The sequence below is a fragment of the Ammospiza nelsoni genome, chromosome 6 (genome assembly GCF_027579445.1).
Source record: "Ammospiza nelsoni isolate bAmmNel1 chromosome 6, bAmmNel1.pri, whole genome shotgun sequence".
NCBI classification, from domain to species: domain Eukaryota; kingdom Metazoa; phylum Chordata; class Aves; order Passeriformes; family Passerellidae; genus Ammospiza; species Ammospiza nelsoni.
Genome location: NC_080638.1, coordinates 48,001,455 through 48,023,807, shown reverse-complemented (window position 1 = coordinate 48,023,807; position 22,353 = coordinate 48,001,455). Strand labels below are relative to the sequence as shown.

The window sequence follows — 22,353 nt, the reverse complement described above, 5'->3', positions numbered from 1 at the left end:
AAAACATTGTTTTTATTAATTAAAATCTCAAATATATGTTAAAATATAATTACATGGGTGGCTAGGCTTACTGTGGACTTACTTTGACATTATAAGCAAAATGTATTTGTCATAAATCAAACATACTGTGGTATTTTTGCATACATATAAAAAACTGGTGCACAGATATGCCACATAAAAACTAATATTGTTACATGTCAGTAAATACTGACAATATATAATTTGCCTGTATTAATATATTCAGTTATCCCAGTGCAAACGAATATTCCTTAGAAATTAGGCAATCAAAAAGTACACGAGCCATGCATTCTGAGGAGATTGCAGAAGGAATTATCATGATGCTGCTAATTTCAAAACTTTTGCCATATCTTACTTGTGTTCTAAATATTGAATTTTCTTTTTTCTGGGTTTTAAAACAACAAGAATGCTTTCTATGGGACCTTCCAGGGGGATATTTCTGCTCAATCACTATTTAACACAAACACCTTCTGGGAAAGTGTGCCCAGCTATGAATTTGAGTACACTTGACCCATAAATTAAGAGACATTGAAATATGTACTGTATGTCTAATATCACAATAGTGCAGTAGAGAAAAATCCAATTTAGTTATTTAACTTCTGAAAATTAAAATTTGATTGAATGTTCAATTTGAATATAAGGTAGTGTTCTTTGCTTGCTATAGTGCAAGCAGTTTTGATTGCAAAGATAAGGTCACTTGATTTCAAGACCAGCAATATGATATGGAGTAATGAACATGGAATCCTCTGTCTTCTTGTATTTGTATAATTAAAAGGGGTAAGATAACATTGTATATGCTGTGGCGATCATTCTATATTCTAGTCTAGCTGACTGTTTCATTTTTAAGAGCATAACTATGTTTTATGGGTTTCATATGTATAGATAGACATAACTATAGATAAAGTTTTATGCCTTCAAAAAAGTGCTTGTTGGAGACGGGTGTTGTGAAAGGTTTTTTGTGGTTAGTGATGGTTTTTGTTTGTTTCTTTTCCAGTGAGGACATATAGCTCTTGATTTATACCTTCAGGGTGTCCCATTGTATGCCTGCCATACTTGAGAGCACAGTAAATTGGTGCACTTAAAAGATTGCATAGTCCTCAATGCTTTTAAGTAAAGATGAACCCTCATTCAAAACAGTGAGCTTTTCAAGAAGTTCGCCCCAAATGCAAATCCTGCAGCCAATATCCTGATCCAAATAGGATCTCTGTATACATTCTGATTTTTCTAGCAGGTCCAAATTGATTTTTTTCTGAATCTCAGCTTTATTGTTAGAACTTTATTGTCAAGGAGAACAAGATGGAAAATTAAAAATATGGGATCTATTTTTGATTATTTATATTATAAAAGGTAATTGTGGAGGATCAGTGGGTAGATGTCCCTTATGTTTTAGGGTGTTTTTTAAGGGGAGTTAGAGTTGATTTTGGTTGTTGGTGGGGCTTGTTAATTGTTAATTTTAGCCAAAGAAACTTTGTTGCACTACCAGTCCTCAATTTCTGGCAAGGACTAGAACTTTGTTATCTACTGAATCTATGTAATTATATATATATAAAAGCTTTACATCCTGTATTTGTCCAGAATTCTTCATCAGAATATTGTATAAATCTTTTGCAGAAGTTAAAATATTATGGTACTACAAGAATAAAAACAGTCAAGCTAGTCATAGTGTTTGAGAAGGCTTAAGCAGACTGTCAATAAAATGATATTCACAACAGATAAATGATAGAAACAATAGATGGTCAAGATATTAGACCTTTGTAGGGCTGAAAGGGCTCACCTGCAAAATCTGTGCATCCACAGTGTTTAGAAATGCAGAAGGAATTTGGCAAACAAGTAAACAAATGTTAAAATGCAAAAAAGTTCTGGCTTCAAATCCGCTCAGGATGGAAATATTTGATCCCCTCCTCATGTAATGCTACTTTGTGAATACATTTGTATGTCTGGATACATGTAAACATTTGGAAATTTTCCCCTTCATAACTTTGCTTGCCATCTATGATGATAATGATCTCCTTTGCCTGTCTAGTCTGAATTCATTCATATCAAGAAATGAGAGCTAAAATTAAAATTTGAACTTCATGTAAAATCCTTAAAAAAAAAAATCCAGGTGCAATGGGGGTAAGTTCTTCTTCGTTTTAAATTTATCAATGAAACAGAAGCTGGCCTTTAAAAAAAAAGAATTGAAAACTTGCTTTATATGGAGCACTTACCAATCCTGTAATGATTAAGTGATTCAAGTTTAAAGTTGTGTAGCCTTTAAAGTATCATGTCCTGATCAATAACTATGTCAAATTTGCTTTAAGCTTGTCTGTATCAGTTGGCTTGCCGTGAGTGGCATGCAGTTATATTTGTATCTATCAATGAAGGAAATCAATGTAGAGGGGGGGGAGGGGGGGAAGGAGCTTTGATGAATCAATCAATCTCACAGGGACACAGACACATTTCATATTCAAAGACAGACAAAAATATGTAAATCTCTGCAGACTGATTGGCTATTTGCTTAAAACAAATTGCCAGCAATCTTTTTAAAACCTTTGTGTTCAGTTTGGTTGCAGTCCACCTACTTTATCATAGGAAGAAACAATATTATGTGAGTTTTAGATTTTGGCCTTTTTTTCCCCATAAATATATTTTTTTAAATTTATGCGTTGGAACATAAGGAAAAAATTATTTTATTTGCTTTCTAAAAGGAATTTAGTATGAAAGGAGAGCACATATAAGTAAAGGTTCATTTTTGTTGTTGTTGCTTTCAGAAGTGATGTTTATTTTATGTAGGAGCCATTTTGATCTTACCCAGCAGTGAAACAAATGCTTTGCGGTTTTGGCATCCACGAGTCCGTTAAACCCTGTTGGATCTTTTTTCTTTCCTGTCCCACTCCACACCCCCTTACCATTCTCTTTGTTTCGCTTTTTAGCCTCTGATACTTCCTCATCTTCTCTCTCAAGAACAGAGTCTCCTCTCCAACTGTTTGTATCTTCTCATCTTCCTCATCCTCATCCTAAACCAGACACCTTTGTCTGGCCCCATGCAGCCTCTCCATACTGTGACCAAGTTCCTGAGCCCTGTTCACCTCCTCACTGTAAATTGGCTTTCTATTCCTGATGAGCATGTTTGTGCTGTATTATTCTGATAATCTTCACAGCTGATAAACCATGGTTGAATAGATTATGTTTCAACAGTGTCAGGGAAATCTGGCCTTTCAGCTGCTTTTCATTAAATACTGTATGGGTTTTAAGAGTTTCATCAGAGAAAACTGTTTTATTCGTGCCAAAAGATGTAAAGCTACAGACATATTCATGTTCTCATGAATGTTACAGAGAATTATAGGTGTTCAGTGAAAGAGATTATTGGTCAAAGCTGCTTTGTAGCATTTACAGATGTAAATTATTTCCAGTGCTGACATGTTTTGCCTAAAAAGACAGTCCATGCTACAGAATCTCCTATTATCTGGACAGTTTTTAATAACTTAATTTCAGAAAGCCTTGAACTAATTACAACCAAAACATTCCCTGAAAATTCACATGAAGGGAATCATCACCTAAATATCTGAATGTATCATGATGCAGGTAGGGCATATTGGAATGATTTGGAGGAGGCATTAGAGCAGTGAAAATCAGCATTCTGCTGTTTCAAGTCAAGAGCCTTTCTGTTAAAGACTTTCTGTTAAAGAACCTTTAAACCAGCTGTAAGATCAGTCTCCATGGTGTTTAAATACAAAGTGTGCACTAATGCTGCCAGACTAGTTCAGGTGACAGGGTAAAATCAACATCGTTTTTCAGCCATTACCTTTTAACTCCATTTAATTTCTCTTAAATTGTCCTTCACTCATACCTTTATAAATAGCACTTTTTTGTCACTGAATTTACTATAATCTGATCTTAAATTAATTTTGACACCTAGTCTTGAGACCGGTTTCATGTCAAATATATTAATTCCAAGCAAATTGTGGCAAATAAATCTTTGCATATTAGCAAAATTCACTTGTTAAATAGCTGACATGAGACCAGGGTTTTGAAAACAGTAGCTCATATGTAAGCCTGTAACTGGAGGTGCCAGGAAATCTGTGTCCTACAGAAGTTTGAGTCTGACTTCTTTGAAGCATTTGAATAACTGATTGGCTGCTATTACACATTTGGATGTCATTGATTTAAACTTCTTCAGACCTATACTATAAACAGTACATCCCAGTTAACATTAAACTGCTTGTTCTTGTTCTTTGCAAAGCTCTAAGTTAGTAAGAACCTACTCAAGAATGAAGGCAGACTGAAAGAATGAAGAAGCCAAAGCACAGATTCCATTATGTGAAGCCTAAGTTTTCCATTTCCAAGCCTCTGTATCCTCAGGGAAATTCCATGTATCCTATGGAAATACATACCATTTGTATGAGAAGGAGCAGAACCAGGAAAAAGAAGAAAAAAGATATTGCAGTCCTTTGTACGGTGTCAATAATTAATGAAAGTTAAAGCTCTCTGAGAAAGGAGCAGTTTCCCTAGATGCCTAGAGTATGTTAATATAATTTTAGGGGCTGAAAATCTCATCTTCGATATCTTGCTCAATTCAATTTTTTATTTCTAGTGAAAAAAGCCAAGGGCATTTTGTATTATTGACTTGACTTCCAATTTCTGTTGAACAGGAACATGATTTTAGAGTTGTAGCATCTTATTTAGTATTTTTTATCTTTTGAAATCCTGTCAACCTGATTTACAGTTTGAAGGTTATCAGAAATCCTTTGACTTTCTTACAATTTCTGCCTTATATATCTTTTTTTTTGCTTCTTACTTTGGATTGTAATTTGTGGTTTGATCTATCCAAAGGCAATCCATCAGATGCTTACTTTCATGGGGTTTACTCCCTTTTTTCAGTTTGTAAGTAGTATTGACTGTGCAGTGCTATTAATTCTGAAGGACTAAAATCACCTTTTCCTGTAGCACAAGCCATACATGTTTTGTCCATCAGTGTGTAAAGCAAGGCTGGAGCTCTTTGCCCATTCAGTCACCCTAAGGGCTGTAATCATACGAGAACTGAATGCACTCAACTAACACTTGCATTTAATAATTAAAGAGGCAGTATTCATTTCTAGAGGACTGCAACTAAAGATATATTAGGCAGGTCTTGTGTAACACCATGGCCAACTGGCAGTACATTGTATTATAGCACTGCTGATCCAGAACACAATACTGCAACTACTGTCATGACTCATAATAAGCTACTACTTTCTTTTGTGGTACAAGTTTTGCTTGTAAAATAAATGAAGAGTACACTTTGAAATGATGAAATTATTAAAGCAGACTAAATAAAGAATGAAGAATATAGATCAATAAAAATTACTGCTGTTGTTTTATTTAATCAGGATATGAATTAATATTCTTTTTCTCTAACCGGTTACCTTGTAAAGCTGTGTTCATAGCATTCACTTGTATTTTTCATTGATTACCTTTGCATACATTTTTTTGGGTAGTACAGGGGATCAATTTGGTGAAGGAGAGAAAAGTAAGAAGATACATAAGCCAACATGTTTGACAATGACTAAGCACAGAAAATCTTTTTCAAAGAGCTGAGAGGATGCTTTGTGAATGATGCTGTCCTTACTTGACTACTGTCATCTCCATGCACAACTTTGTAGTAGAAGATAAGATAGCTTTGTAATTTGTGATTGTGAAAGGTATCTCAGACTCATAATGAATTTTAGATTTAAAAAATTGTGAATTTTGGCTAAATCTGCCAGTCTGTCTTATCAAATGCATCACTTCGGGGATGTATTAGTCCTGCAGAAGGTGCTGCCTCTTTGTATTATGTAATTGCTTTTCTTACAGTTCTCTGTGTGTCACCCTACTAATGTTCTTACTTCCAGCTCTTTGTGTGCATGCAAAGTTGAGTCATGGGGGTTTTCATCTTTTCTCCTGCATGAGCGTTGCAGTTAAAGCTTTTTTTTCTTTATGTAAATATTGAAATGTTTATAATGGGATGAATGTAAAACTATTGAGTTTTTTCTTTTATTCATTTTATTTTTTCATTCTCTTTTATGGCATAAAAAGAAATCCTGCCACAGCAGTTTTGTGAGTTGATATGAACATGTTCCATGAAGGATGACAGTCCATTCTATTGCTCATTTTCAGAAGTGAGATTGATGTACATAGTAGAGTGATTTTGTTTTTCTCAGAGCTGTCATGCCATGGTCCTGATAGAGTCCACATATTCGTTTATGTCCATTACACTGCATTGTGAAGAATTTATGTGGAAATGACCAAGGAAAGAACTGAAGAAGTCATGACATGCTCATTTCCATAGGGTGTGTGGTATTTGTAAATGGTATTTAATGGGTGAGTTCATGTGAACTCTCATGTAACTTTTATGAAAAGCCTGAAGAGAATAAATTAAATACTTTATTCACAAAAGTTTGACTGTAGATATGACTTCGAAAAGAAAGGTTTTTGTGACATGACTTAATGTCTTGGGTAAATTGTTTTTGTTCAAGGCTCTTGGTAGGTTTTCTATTTGACATTGAGTTGAAACATTGAATCTGCAGCATGGTTGTTGCCGATAGGATGTAAGCATGATGAGAAGAAACTAGATTCTGGACAAGTGCCATTATAGGAAACTTGAGTGGGAGGTTATACCTTTTTGGTTTAGGAATATTTTGTCATGGTTAAGACCTTCTGTCACACTTTGCAATGTGATTGTGATTCCAGATGTTAATCCATTTAACTACTGAATTCTAGGTCTTGCAAAGACAGTCCTGTTTCACACTTGGCATTTTTAGTATAAACAAGCCTCAGAACAAAGCTAAAAAAATGAAGTGAGTAACTAGGATCTATTTTGGTAATATATTAATTTTCCAGGCCTCATGATCTCCATTTCAAAATAAATATTTGCTGCTTGTGTTATATGGAGGGAATTTTTTTCTTGAGTCTCAAATGTCATGCTATAACAGCAGGTATAGAAGTTACCTAGGAAGAGCAAAGGTATTATTGTGCATGAAAGATCATTAAAATTTTAAATGAGAAATTGCTGCAACTCTATCTGAGCATTTGAAGGAAGCTGCAACACAGTGAATTGTAAGTGAAAGTGAGGGTATGTTTGTGTTTGGCTGTGGGTCCTGACCTCAAACCAAAGAAAGCCAAATGCAGATAAGACAGATACAAGAGAGCAGAGCTGGTGACAAAACAAGCAGGGAACCTCTAAATAAACTGGCTACATAGGATCTATAAAGCCTTAAGGAGTCTCTAAGACATACTTGTTACCCTCAGCTTCTCATGAGCCACTTTGTATCTTTACCAGTTGTAGCTGAAATTACTGTAGGTTTTAGGATTGTCATGTGAATATAAAGATCTGAACCTTTTATGACATCCTGGGTTAGGACAAGGTACAGATAAGTTAGTTCTAATATGAAAATACTTGAGTAAAATTTGAAGGAAGGTAGGAAGAAACTTCTTAGTACACAAGATCTTTAAATGGTGTTTAGTTTATAAAATGAAAAGTTTACCAAATGTGTTTTAACAAAAAGAGCCAGAAATGAGTCAGATGACAGCTAATTGTGCAGTACTAAAAAAGTATTAAGGACTTTATGGGTTAGATTATTAGCATCAGTGCAATGTCCCTGAAAGGTGCCTGATTGGTCATTGCCTTATAAATGTGTGTGTTTTCTTCAGAGAAGTAATTGCTGCAATATGTTAAGGGATACCTTTTTCCTAAAGAGAAAATACAAACAATTTGAATTATACCACTTCAAAGAAAAATTTTAGAAATACTTTTAAACTTTTTTTCCTCTTTTTATGCCACTCTATAAGGTCCAGGGTAGGAAGCATTCAGTATTCACTCTGTTTAATCTTAATATAGATGGCACAGAAACTCATAAGAATCTTATCATAGTATAGTTCTTTTTTACAAGTAAATTGATATTAAAAAAGTTTTAATAATGTATAATGATATGTGCTTTATGGTTAAATACTGAAAGCTTAAAATCCAACAGCACACTTTCTCTATGAAATTACTTGTGGCCTGGCTAGCAGCCAGAGTCCTTGCTTTAAATAATAAAAAATATAGGCTCTTTTTAACACTAAATTGCATACTTGCTTTTCCAAAGGAAGAGGTTAGATGATCTCCTTTATGGCAGTGAATTGCTCCTTTTCTTTACAAACTATTTTGGAGAGAAGAAGGTGCTTTCACTATTAGTCCCTGGAAGGCTAACAAGTGCCAGGCTGCAGTGATGTGCTGTACAGAAATGGCTGTCAGACAAGAACAGGGTTACTCGTGACTGGTGCTTATTTTTGGTACACTTGCTAGTATTTTTCTTATAACTCACTCCGTGTGCTTCTTGCTTAGACTTCCCTTTTAAATTTCTTCTGAATTTAAGCTTTAAAATAGGGAACACAAAAAAACTACAGTGAATGTTCAGCTGTGCAGGCTGGACTTTGAGTTGTTTCATCAGCCAGTAAAAAGAAAAGCAAACTCTACTGCCAGACACTGTTTCAGATATCCAGGGCAAATCCTTGTGCATAATGACATGAAATGCTAATTATGTCCTGTGCTGCTTTTCCTTTGTTTCTTTCAATTAAGGGAACTGTGATGCATACTTTCCGACTAACTTCCTCTTCCTATTGATCTGTGTACTAGGAATTTCTGGTGCTTTCTGGTTTGCTGATTTATCTTGTCACACTTAAAAATGTATGTTTCATGTGACAGATCTCTTCTCATTAAAATTCTTAGAAAACCTGTGACATTGAGAGTGAAGGTTTTATTTATTTCTTAACTTGTAATGATGAGGACGAGGTTTTGGGTGTAGTTCAACTTGTACAAGATTCAATAATTTCTTTTGGAGTATCTGCCATTGTTGATCATTATGGATATGGTGATGGAAATAGACAATTTATCATCTGATACATTATGGAATATTTTACTGCCTTTATTTTTTAATCAGGCCTAATCAGTATGAGCTTTTGTAATTTGTAATTATGAAACAACTAGAGATATGCTGAGGCTTAGATGACAAGAAGGAGTGTAGTTTAAAACATTCATGGTCTCGATTTAAAAAAAAGTCATGACTAAATATGCTGGCAGTAATTGACTATCCAAAGTACAGTTGCCATTAGATATTCTCTAGTCATAGAAGCTTTTTAATTCCAGTACTTTGAAAAGGTTATTATTTGCCAATGAGATTCTAATCTGACTTGGAAATGATACATTTTATGAGAGTTATCCTTAGTATGCTTAGTATGCTCTGGGAATGTTTTCTATGCAAAAAAATCCTTTGTGAACTTTTTTGCCACAAGGTACTTTAACTCAGCCTTCTTGATTAGACAAGTTTTACATTCAGTGCAGTTTAATGGTGTATCTGTGATAGTGAATGTCGTGATCGCTGTGTGTATTTTAGTTCTCTTTTTTGTTCTGTTATTATTGTAAAATAATCCTCTAATTGCACTCTGTGGAAAGATGTAGTTAATACTAACATCAAAGTGAATGCAGCAACCTGAAGACTACAGTGTATGATACCATCACAAACCTTTTTTAGATTGCACATTGCCAGAAAAGAGGTGTCAAGTTTAATAGAGTATTCATAGTAGCAACCCAAAAAAATGTCAGGTACAGTTACCAAAGTTTAGTGTGTTTTTTATATAGATTTTTAGACCAATGTAAAAGCTTTCATAAGAAAATGAATCTGGCATTTTAAAAAATTCTTCAAGATGGTAAATGTAAATTAAATATTGAGTTTGGGGTACAGCCTTTTACGGAAAGGGTTGCGATTAAATGTTTTATGCCATGTATATGGCCTTCATTATTTCTGTACTGGTAAATTCTTTTTATTGCTTCTACAGGTTCAGTCCATGCCACATCAATAGCAGCTTCCAGAGTGGAGCAAGCATTGTCCGAGGTTGCCTCTTCCCTGCAAAGCAGTGCCCCTAAACAAGGTCCCCTGCATCCTTGGATGACTCTGGCTCAAATATGGCTACATGCAGGTATTGTGATAGTAAAATTTATTTTTTATGCCCTCCCCTTTATTGCTGGGCTAAGGACTTACCAAAATCTGTTTGCTTTATTCAGAATCTGTTATCTTATCAGATCATATTTTTTCCATGTGTGGGGCACCAAAACAAGCCAAGAAATAAAAAGCATGCTAGAGTTGCTCTGTGTGTAAGATCATTTATGAAAAATAAGGCAGTAGTTTTAGAATGTAGCTGTTACCAGTAGAGTCATATCTTCTGTGGAACAAATACAGTACTCTCTCCCTTATCCCTGAAGAATTTAGTTTCTGAAGTACCTAGAGTATTTTAGTGCTTGGAAATCTAGGTGTCCTTGCAGAATCACAGACTATTCTGATTTGGAAGGCACTCAGAAGGATCATCAAGTGCAATTCTTAAGTAAATGATGCATGAGGGGATGGAACCTGTGACTTTGGCATTATTACCACCATGCTCCAACCACCAGAGCTAATTCCAGGTCACTGAATCCTTTGAATAGAAAAAGATGTTTGTAAGATTTTTGACTAGAGTTCCTGTAACTACAAAATTTTATAATAGAAAAGAAATAACTCTGCAGGTGCAGGGAAAGAAACAGTAGTAGTACTATTGAGCAACCTGTCCCTTGCATCTGTGATAATGTGCCCGAATTCCCTTCTTTTCCTTCTGCTTTCATTAATGTTAAAGATTCAGGATTGTTTGTCTAAATGTGGAGTCATCTTGAGTGCATTTAGTATTGTTATGATGCCTCAAGCCTCAAGCTAACTGCAGTATCACAAGTAGCTGTTACATAAAATTTTAACCAGAAAATTATGATCCAGTGTATTTTTATACAGTTAAAAATGTATAACATGCAATTGTTTTCATTGGTAGCTGGATCAGGAGGATGTAATTTAGAAATCAGCCAGCAATTGTTATACTTTGTTCTGCTTTCAGAGCATTTTTCAGTGACATATTTTTTTTCTTTCGTGTTTTCAACAAAACAGTGCTTTATTTAGCATTTATATAGCATTTAAATTTACCTATTTGCATCTACAGTTTTGTGGTGTGAAAGTCATTGCAGGGTAATGGCTCCTAGTTATAAATGGTTTAGTGGTTTAGAGAAAAAGCCCAGAAGATTGGAAACAAAGCAATTACAGTGATTAATAATAGTGATCTCATTTGGTCTACTCAAAAGCAACACAGAATAGGGCAAGGTCCAACAGGGTGTAGTGAAGTCTCCTGCTCTGCATTGTGGCAGCATTGACTTTAAATATTTATAAACTGCCACAGATGACCATCTACAGTAACTCTTAGCATCTATAATGCTGATAATTTTTCAGCCTTCTGGGGCAGCTTGTTCCACTACTTATTTTCTGTTTGGTGGGGTTTTTTCTTTTTTTTTTTTTTTTTTTTTTTTTTTTAATTGTGGGTCGTGGCAGTTTGGTTTGCCAATCTGAGTTTCTTCTTTCCCAGCCAATGCACCAATTAATGTAGTGGGTTTAGTGCTAGCCAAATGCCAATGCACTCACTACAATTATTTACTCATTTCCTGCTATGAGATAAGAATTAGTAGGAGGGCAAAACAGGCTCAAAACTTTAAAGGGTATAAAGAAAACTTTTTAAACAGAATTAAACGATAAAATAATAAGAAAATGAGAATAAAACTTCAGAACACTTCTACTCCTCCCACACCCTCTTTTCTTTTTCACTAACAAGGTAAAGAGGCAAAACCTGGGGCTTTCAGTCAATTTACCACCTCCAAAATAGTCTTTCTTCAATTCTCTTAGAGAGAGGAGTCTCTCTTGCCATGCCATAGAGACTTCTCCACAAGAACAACAACAACAAAAAAATCCAAGACTTAAGATAAAAATAGCAAACTAGAAAGAGTATTCTGGGGTTTCAAACAGCTATTTAGAAGTTGTAAGTTCTGATACACTTAGAAAAACAACTTTCCAGAAAGAGTAATGCATTTAAAATAATTTAGGTAGTAATTTCTCTTTTAAGTTGCATAATTTTTTTAGGAAAATAGTCTTTATCTAAAGTGAAACTATTTACAAATAAAGCACATATGACAACATCTAGTCATGGTATGATGAAGCAAGAATCATTAATTGGTCATGACATTCCTTCCACAGCTGAAGTCTACATAGGAATTGGGAAGCCTGCTGAGGCTACAGCATGTACCCAGGAAGCAGCTAATCTCTTTCCAATGTCACATTATGTTCTCTACATGAGGGGTCAGGTGGCTGAACTGCGTGGAAACATTGATGAAGCCAAACGCTGGTATGAAGAGGCCTTATCCATTAGTCCTACCCATGTGAAAAGCATGCAGAGGCTGGTAAGTCTTGAGCCCATGGCCATGAGCAATGTCATCTCAGCTGGTGACACTGTACTGTGAAGTCCTGACTTGGTGTAGGTAACCATAACTTGTGAGTTTGGGATCTGTATTCTACATTCAAAATGCTTTGGAAAGAGTCTTTCCTGGCATTTATTCTGTCTTTTGTGTGTTGGGACATAAAAGGATTTGCAGGCCACAAGGCTATTTCAATCCTAGTAGAAACTATAGAAGAAGAAGCAATTTGCATCTGCCTAATATTCACGCCATTGGGAAGTGAAGGTGGCTTATGGTAAGAGAAAAGTTGGATACTGTACAGGAAAGACCAGTCATTTTGGTATTCTGAAGTAAAAGTTAAATTCATAAAATCATAGAACATTCTAAGTTGGAAGAGACCTACAAGGATCATCAAGTTCAACTCCTGCCCCTGCACAGGACACCCCAAGAGTCACACCATGTGTCCAAGAGCATTGGCCAAACACTTCTTGAACTCTGTCAGGATGGTGCTGTGACCGCTGCCCTGGGGAGCCTGTTCAGTGCCCAACTCCTCTCTCGGTTTTCCTGATATCCAACCTAAAACTCTCCTGACACAACTTCAGGCCATTCCTTCAGTCTGTCACTGGTCACAAGAGAAGAGATCAGTGTCTGTCCTTCCTCTTCCCCTCACAGGAAGCTGTAACTGCAATGGGGTTTCCCCTCAGTCTCCTCCATGCTGAACAGACCAAGTGCCCTCAGCCCCTCCTCCCATGGCCCCCCCCAAGGCCCTTCCCCATCCTCATTTCCCTCCTTTGGATGCCTTCAGTTCCTTTATTTCCTTCTTACACTGTGGTGCCCAAAGCTGCACACAGCACTTGAGGCCACACCAGTGCAGTTCAGCTGTTTTCTACATTCTGCATGTTTATTGAATGCCTTTGTGCTATCTGATAGGTTAGCACCTGGGTTTTTGAAAGGTAGAGAGAATCAGTGTTGCCCCAAAATTAATGTATAACTCTGAGTACAAAGGTACCTTCCCCAGTATAAACATATGTTTGTTTATATACTTCATGGATACATACATGTATATATCGTGTGCTTACTATGTTAGGAAAATTACTTTTAATCTAGTTTTCTTCCAGATAGAGCAGAACAGAAGAACTGAAATCAGCTTCCTACCCAATCTTTTTGTTCAGAAATAGAAGCTGGTTTCTGCCTAGGTACTTATGAATTATTCAGAGAAATTTCTTGTGCATCCCTGAGGGAAACATATGAGACAAAAGATCAGATAGGAAGGCAGCATTGAGAAAGTTTTTTGTTTCACCTTTTTCAGCATTTCAGGATATTTGAGCCTGCTGACAAATGCCAAAAGATTGCCTTTCCTGAAGAAGCAGGCAGTCAATCTAAAGCAGTGCAACTCAGTGAAAATGAAAGCTCATGTTTTGCTGGATGTCTTTTTGCCCCTCCTCTGAATGCACTTTTGAATAAATAGTCTGTAAACACACAGTGCTCCTCAGAATGACTGAGAAATTAGCTGTCTAAGAGACATGTGTTGTGAGATGAAAATTACTGGGCTTCCAATCCAGGTTTCCTTTTTATGAGATTTTCTGTTTGAGTCCTAGCTTGAAGGTAACTGCTCATTTCATTGGATTGAACAGTCCTTTTTAAGAATTCTTATAATTTAAAATTTTGTTTCTAAGAGCTTTTTCTACTGTTCTGCACCTTTTCTGCTCTAGGATGATGTTTTGAGTAGATTCTGAGAGATTTATGCTGTTTAAATACAAATATTCAAGACATATGCTATAAAAATACTTTTCCATGTAATGTCATGTAGGAGAAAATACAAACTTCTGTATCCTTCTTGACCTTTTGACTATTGCAAAAAGTATTTTAATGAGGAAGCTTGCAGTGTTTACTCTTGCCTGTGTGTATAGATGAATATCTGTACATCCCAACACTTTGTTTATGTATATTTACCTATTTATTAGTAAGAAATATGGTCTCAGTGGTAGGGGAGCTATCACAACAGCAATGTGGAGGTACCAGCTCTATGACAACAGCTCAAACATTAACTTCTAATATTTGTATTCACAATTCTAAGCTGACAATTGGTTTATGAATTGGTTCTGTGCAAAAAAAACCCCTTTATTTTCTGTGATTAATTTGATATTTAAAAAATATTTTATATGGCTTTCTAGCAATGCTTAGAAAGTAATATCAACTGCAACTTTTTCCACACAAAAGTTACCTTAGAGCCTATATTTAGTGAATTTTAGTGAAGTTTTGGTGAATTTCCTTTTGAGGGGCAAATACTGACTATAAATCATAGTAGCTTTATGTGTAAAATGCAACAAAAAGTGAGAAAGATTTAAGGATGGCATGAATTCTAGCATGTAGCATCTGTATCTAGACCTGCTTCTCCAAGTGAAATTACTTGAAATATTTGAATTGGAAATCAGTTTGGAAGGACTTTTGTTTGTTTTTATTAAAATTTTAGAATGACTGACACCTGCCACTCAAGAAAATTTCCTGATGCTAATGATTTGAAAATCTGGATCTTTGATTTGAGGGTCTTTGTAGTTCTCCAGAGTGGGGGAAAAAAGCTAAATAAAATGTGTGTTTCAATTTGTATGAACAACAATAGCATATTGGGAAATAGGAGTTTTCTCCTTTTATAATCCATCCTTTTAATGAAGTTACATCACTCTGGTAAGAAGGATGAAAACCTAAACTTAGAAACATTTACTATTTTTCATATAACATTTCATACAATATTTTCACCATAAGTCTCTCTAAGTGCCTATTCCTGAATATGATCTACTGTTTCTACACAGAAACAACCTTGTTAATTTAAATTCCTGGAGAACTGTGTAAGTGGAGACCAGAAAGGTTAGTTTTGTGGCTTCAGAAGTGTTGTACTTCTTCCTGGGAGTTAAAGCATGTGCTGTGCTTTGGAGTTTCTGCCAAAAGACTCCTGCATTTGTCTCTTATGCAGATCCACATTCTATCAGTGTGACCATGAAGACTCTGCAGAAGTCTAGTGTAATATCTGAATGAAATTGCTTTCTATTGGCTGGCATCATCATTTTTGCAAAATTACAATATTTTTAAGGAAACAATTTCTTACTCATGTTGCTGTTGTCTCTAAGGTCTTCACAGATTTACTCCTGTTTCAAGAGAGTTAGTAAAATGAAAACCAGGAGATCTTGATGATGGTGTGAAAATTGGAGCAGTTAAGAGTGATGAAAGAGATCTGTTTGCCAACAAAATGATGATCAAAAATGGGAGGGTTTGGCAGGGGAGGTTTTTACCTTACTAATGAAATGCCTAAGACAACATAACACCAAATGTTGGAGTCTTGATCCATGAGTAAATGAAAAATGGTTTAGCTGTACTCTGCTCAACTAAACTTGGGAAATGAAGCTGCTTGGGCCATCCTGTTGCATTGCCTAAGATGGGAGCTCTTCCAACAGAGAGCTGGCTGCAGGGGCAGCATGTTCCTGTTCAAGCTCACTGCTATTTCCAGCCCTTCTAAAATGTTGGGGGGGTTATTAATTAAATCAGCCCAACAACAAAACTAGCTTTTTCCAAGGAGAAATGCTGTTTAAATTCTCTGCAGTTCCTTGGGGAACTAAATTATTACTAAATTATTATTTCCTGCACAGTTAATGTCTTAATCCATATATTCATTCACTTTATTTTGTTGAACAATGCTCATTTTAAACTCTGCCTTATTCTCAGGTGCTATTTTTTACTGTTTATCACTAACTGAAATTTTCTCCAAGACAGAGGTTATACCAACTTGCTATTTGGCTAGCTCTGACTGTTCACAAGATGTCAAGAGGGAAGCAATAACATGTCAGTATTAATTAGGTGTACTTTACAGAATTCTTTTGAACAAATGCAGTGTCCTTTCTTCTTTTTAAGGTTTGTATAGTGCACTCAGAAAAAACAGCATGAACTTGTGTTCTAAAGCTTTGAAATGCTTTGGTTTGTTTTCTGTATTTCAAATATTTTTTTTCTCACACCTAATGAAATTTAAAATTTTCTCTGATTACCTAATTTTTAAAAGATGATTTACACTTCAGTGTCATATACCTATGGTTATCCCCTGCCTGATTTTGGCCAGAATGGATTTATTTATGCAACTTTCTCCATTCTCCCTACCCTTTATCACCACCTCCAGATTTCTGCATTATTGCTGCCTTCCTGCTTTTCTCATTGTTTTCCTCCACTGCAAAAAAAAAGAAACAAATATTCTTTTATCTTCTGCAGTCAGAGCACTGTTGTGGAAAGTAGCCCTACTGCTGACGTCTGGAAACTCCTGAAACAGACCATCATTCAGTAATGCCTGAAATGGCAACGAATATTTCAATCCATTGTCCAGGAAACAAATCTGTGTATTCTCTCTCAGGCTGAAAATTTCCTACTTAAATCTAGCATTGAGGTGAAATAGGTGTCCAGCATTTGTATGCTGCTATAATCCCAGGAGACTGTAGTATTTCCTGAATATCAAAAAAACCCACGAAAAACCATAGCACTTGCCAGTTAATTTTATTAGTAATTTAGGTTCTAAGAGCAGAAAACTAAAACAGGAAGGGAGAAATTACCTAAATAATTTGCTCATGTAGAAATTAGTTTTCAAAAAGCAATATCTTTAGGAGTTACATTTCCTACTTCACACTGTTAGATACCTGTTAGTTTCCTATAATTATGCATAGCTAAACCAGATCTCATAAGGCTTAGATTAACTATGTGTGCTTTAACTCTCAGTTATAAATACAGTTATTTATTTCTTACTGTACTATACTGACTTATATTATTTTTCAACCCAAAGACACAGCCAGAAGCAAGTCTGGTATGTATGGGTTGTGTGTGCTTGTGAGCCTGTCACAGATGTTGAGTTGACTGAAAGGAAGGAAAAACAGAGAATACTTTAAAACATGAATTTAGAACCTATTTGAAGGGGTCATATGAGTTAAGGAAGAGAAACACAGTCACCCAATTAACTTTTTTCTTTCAGTAATTCAGTATTCTCATGTGGAAAACATTCAGTAATTAATTTGATTTTTATCCTCAGGCCCTGCAGAGTAATATTATTGGTTTGGACCTCACAGGTTTGTCCTAAGCACATTGTGCTGGTTCTCATGGGTGGTTTGGGTTGTAGGTGGTTACTACAGAGCTAAATGCTGATGCCAAATCTCAGTGCTCCTTTGACTCACTCTCTAAGCATCCTTATGCACAGGGTGCTTGACGAAGAATGGAGAAATGTAGGTCATTGTTTTGTTAGATTTGTGTATAAAATGTTGTGGGTTTGCCCTTCAGAAACTTCAAAATCATTTCATAAAAAGTAGAGAAAGCAAAATACGTGTTTGGCCAAAAACTCACTGCTCCTTATAGAGTGCATTTTACTGTGATTTGACCACATCTAAACATCTAAATATTTCAAGTGGTTGCATTCAGTACCCTGAGAAAACAATGGTCATTCTGCTTGCATTTTGAGGTGGAAACCATTGAGTTCAAGGACCATTTCAATACATTTTAAATACTTCATCTGCTGTGAGGCACTCACAGGCTATATTCTCTTCTGTCATGAAAATATTATTTCCCCTTTTAGCCTTACAAGAGAAAACCATCAGTGCTTGGTGCAGTAAAAAATTGCATAAAATCAACATGCATGTTCATTAGTGCTTGAAGTATATTACAGTGGAAATCAAGGTGAAAAATTAGGGAAGTGTTTTTCCCTGTTTGTTTCAAAGTTACTTTATTTTATTTTTTAATTGAGATCAAATACAGCAGTTAACTACTTCATACTAACTTGGAGAAAGATTAGTAGAATTTCTTAAGTTCTAAATGCTGTATCTGAATTTCACAGTACTCTTTTAACGCAGATCTATATATGTTCAGTATTTGACAACAATAACTGCTACAAAGCTGAGTTTAAACTAGAACCTAGTTTCCCTTTTGGAAACAGAAAGTGACTGTAGGAATTTGCAGCACTAATTTTGTTTATAGCTTGAAGCACTGAACTCCCATTTACTCAGCCAGGACTGTGTTGATGCCTGAGAACTGTTGTTCTGTAAGTGGAATTATGGGGCTGATGCTATTACAGGTCCTGCTTCATAACAGACTTTTTTTTCACATTACTCTGTATTTACTCCAAATGGCTTAAAGCAGCTGTGACAGGAGCAGATCTTTCAACAAGAAAATACCTCCATTCTTGGATGCTTTTCACCCAAAAAGTGAGCTCTCTAAGGTCTCTTCAACTCTTTGGTGCTGTCCTCAGCTGTCAGCCATTCCAAGAGGAACTCTGCAGCTTCCTTAAATGGGTGTTTGGTCTAGACAATCTGAGGAGCAGAAGATGCAAAAGGCAATCTGATTTTGTGCAGCATGCACAGTGGTTGCATTGAATGGAACTGGACTCATATGGAGCAACTAAGCTGTTGAGGTGTGCTATTTATTGATAATCTAGTAGCAATGGTTAAGGCAGCTTTCTGAATACAGAGAAACTCTTTCAAATAGAAATGTCAGGAAAGTTAATTTAAAAGTATACCAAAAAAAAAAAACAAACACCCTGAAACACTTAAAGGCTCAGAAAGCTAGGCTTGTTGTTTGTTTAGGGTTTTTTAACTTTGGGGGTTGTTTGTTTGGGGTGTGGTTTTTTTTTTGTGTGTGTTTTTTTTTGTTGTTGTTTTTTTGGGTTTTTTTTTATTGTAGGGGTTTTTTAGCAGAAGGATTTTTGCCCGCAATCTTAGCTTTAAATTTCTGTTTTCATGTTATCTATGTGATAGATTTTTCCACAGTTTATCTATTCAGGCACAGCTTGCCAGAAACCATTTTATCACTTCTGTTTTGTTCCCATTTTAAAAAGTGGAAAATTAATTAGTGTCAGATGCTGGCAGAAGGAAGGGATGCTTTGGCTAGAGTTACTGCTCTTTATTTGGCAGGTCACGAATCATTCCACTGTTTTTATTGTATTGTGTGGAACTGATAAAATTTCACCCACCAGATAATTCATGACAATTTGCTGCTGAAGCAGGTCAGTCTGCAATGTGCAGTATTACTCCAAAGTGCCTTCTCTTTGGAAGATTTTAAGAATCTTTTTTTTCAGTTTTTGAAATACAAGTAGTGTTTATCGCAAGCTTTGATTCACATTTTATAGGATAAAATCTTTGAATTTGGTTCTGTTATCAAAACTGAGCTATTATTAATTCACTTCATATACAGCAACTATGAATCAAATATTATAATTTGGGAAGTAGCAACCAAGTATAGTTTCCAGTTAAGGAAAAAATCCAAGGATCATGATGGCCCAGTCTGGAGCAAGGCTTTGGTTTTCTAGACATCATAACAAAGCACATGAGCTGGGATTCTCTGCTCTTCACTGTTTCTGGTAATTGACAGGAACAGGAGCATGATGAGATAGCATTTGTGTGATGGTGACAGTATTTTAGGTGCACATGTGAGATGCATCCACTTGCCAAGAGTTTGTGGGGGTCTCACATCTTTAGAGATACTCAGAATCTGACAGCCCTTGGCAACCACTGTAGGTAACTCTATTTCAAGTTTGGCTGTACAGAATCTTAAGTTCCCTTCCTACTTCTGTCATCCTGTGATTCTAGGAATGCAAGCAAGGCAAACTTTGTAGACAGAGATAATGATTTGTGTTAGGAAACATGATGGGAACACTTTGTGGTCAAAGTCTTGCTACATTTTCATGTTATGCAAGACTCCTTGTATTTTTACCAGTGATAAAAATCTATACAGCACAAATTTTGCTCCTCTCTTGTTTCAGTGGTACATTACCCATAGCAATCATAGAAGGAAGGTGCAAGAGATTAATATACCTTTCTCAACTGATGTCACTCATCTTAACTATATGCATATAAAATATGCACATGTATATATATCTGTACATACATCCTGCCCTACAAATCAGCCTTAATATTTTGGATACATCTTATTGTCGTTGAATACAGAAGTGTCAGTAGCAAAACAGTGCAACTGAAAAGCCTGAGTTGGCACCTTCAGAAATTAGGTTTTTGGGCTTCTGTCTCTCTCTTGTAGTACCAAGTAGAGATGATCAAGAGCCAGCAAAATTGTAAAAGCATCTGATCATAGCATAAAAAAAATTCCTTTTTCGTTTTTTTTTGTTGTTGTTGTTGTTGTTGTTGTTTTGGTTTTTTTTGGTTGTTTTTTTTTTTTTTTTTGGTAGGTTTTAGAAAGGGTAATTCCTGTTAAAAGTCTTTCCAGAGTCTTTCCAGCTTCTTATGCCTTGTACCCTCTGAAGGGCTGGCTACATTAAAGTCATTGACAGATGGGTTTTGTTGACATCCCTTTTCCTCTCTGCCTTTTTTTCTGGGTAACTGGCTGCCTAAAATAGAATGTAAAACATACAGATTTATACTAATAAAAAAACATTAACAAGGATGACTAATTTAACATAAGGAAAATGTCAGTAGTCTTAGTAATTCAGGAAATGGCCAGGAGGCCTAGTGTCAGTGAAGTGCTAATAGTTGTTCTTGATATTTAGGTTCTCCTTATTTTCAAAAAAAGAACAAAAAGGAAAAGAGAGAAGGCATGGAAAAAATTGAAAATGTGTGCTCTTCCCTGCTATGCTCTGTAGTCTCTTACATCCCTTTTCATAGATACTTGCTGGTGCTTTTTTGCATGGATCTCAAAAGTTCTATTTTTATTTTGCTCTGTGTAATTGCCTTTCAATATGAGAATTGCTTTGCAAAACACTTTTTAAATTAGGTCATTCTGCTGAAGTATGCACTGAGCTAATTATGATTATTTTGCTTCCCTGGGCAAATTTGTGCTCATTGAATTTATTAAAGTATAGCTGGGTCTGAGAACTTACACAGCGATAAAAGCTATGTAGCACCTGGTATGCTTTGCTTGTAGGTAACATCTGGCATCTAATCACTTATAATTGAATTTCATATAATTAATAAAGAAATATTGCTAAGGATTGGGGTGGGAGTGTAAATATAAAGAATGTGAAAAAGGCTTTGAGAGAGTAGCCATCCTCATCTTTAAATGAACAAGAGATATTTTATTTTCCTTCTCCTGAGAAAGGCTCTGTTGTAGAATGCTGTAGGTGACAACTCTAACTACAGGACATTTGAAGCCTGCAATCATCTACACATGTTGTCTCTCTTTTTTTCTTATATTTTCTTGTGCTGCATAACTTTGCAAATTGGTGAAATATAATTAAGTGCTACCATCAACAGCAATCTGAAAGAGATAAACCATTCCATGTGGCTTAGTTGAGGTGGTGGTGAGTAAATGAGTGTCAGAAACTTGTAGCACCATGCCAGGTGTGTGAGCCCTGACTCTTTCTCGGTCTCTCTTAGAATAACCTATTATTATAAACTGGTGCAGCAGTTATCAGTGCATGTATTTTGCTATAAATCTCATGCAGTTTTCAGTGCATTTCTATGCACTGGTTAAATGATATTTTGCTTTTTGCTTTGTATTTGTCACAGGGGAGCTTTAGTTGCTTTGGCAGAAGCTATTTCCTGAGAAACCAAACTGCTCTTGAGAGGACCAGAAGTTACCTAATCAATTATAATTCCTTTTTTCTGACTAGGAACTATAAACAACTTGTTCTTGAAAATTGTGCTTTATCTTATCCTTATCAAGCAAAAAGTAGCTTACCTTCATGCAAAACTAGAAATCTGGAATCAGCTGTCCCCCAGGAAATAATTTTAATCCTCATTATTGCAGGGTTATGTCAAGCAGCTGTATTCCCCAGATAAGTTGTCTGCTCTGGTTCAGAGTTTTTTCTGCAAATCCCCAGTCTGGAGCAGTCTTATGTCTCTCTCTCCCTCCTCAGCTCATCTCATTTTAAATTTTATTTGAACACCTCTTTTCCATTTGCTGAAGCTTAGCTTCTCTGCTAGCCAGTTTTATACTTAAGCAGTAATTCCCCTGCTCATGAGTCTACTGTTTAAAGATGAGTTGCGCCTTGCACTTTGGAAGAATTCAACCAACTTACTATGTGTGAGTAGCATAATATATTTTGTCCAAGATTAGATTTCTTTTAAAATAGACCGTGTTTTCTGGTAGCAAACTTGGGTTAGATGGAG

At 35.8% G+C, this 22,353-nt stretch overlaps 1 protein-coding gene across 2 annotated transcripts in view; it reads left to right on the top strand.

Annotated features, from left to right (window-relative positions):
- The window catches only part of TTC7B (tetratricopeptide repeat domain 7B), a 117,343-nt gene that overhangs the window by 77,910 nt on the left and 17,080 nt on the right, over positions 1-22,353 (top strand). For both annotated transcript variants that reach the window (XM_059474755.1, XM_059474756.1), the window contains 2 exons: positions 9,829-9,969; positions 12,087-12,289. In XM_059474755.1, coding sequence (XP_059330738.1) covers positions 9,829-9,969; positions 12,087-12,289 — 344 coding nt within the window. The remainder of the gene's footprint in view (positions 1-9,828; positions 9,970-12,086; positions 12,290-22,353) is intronic.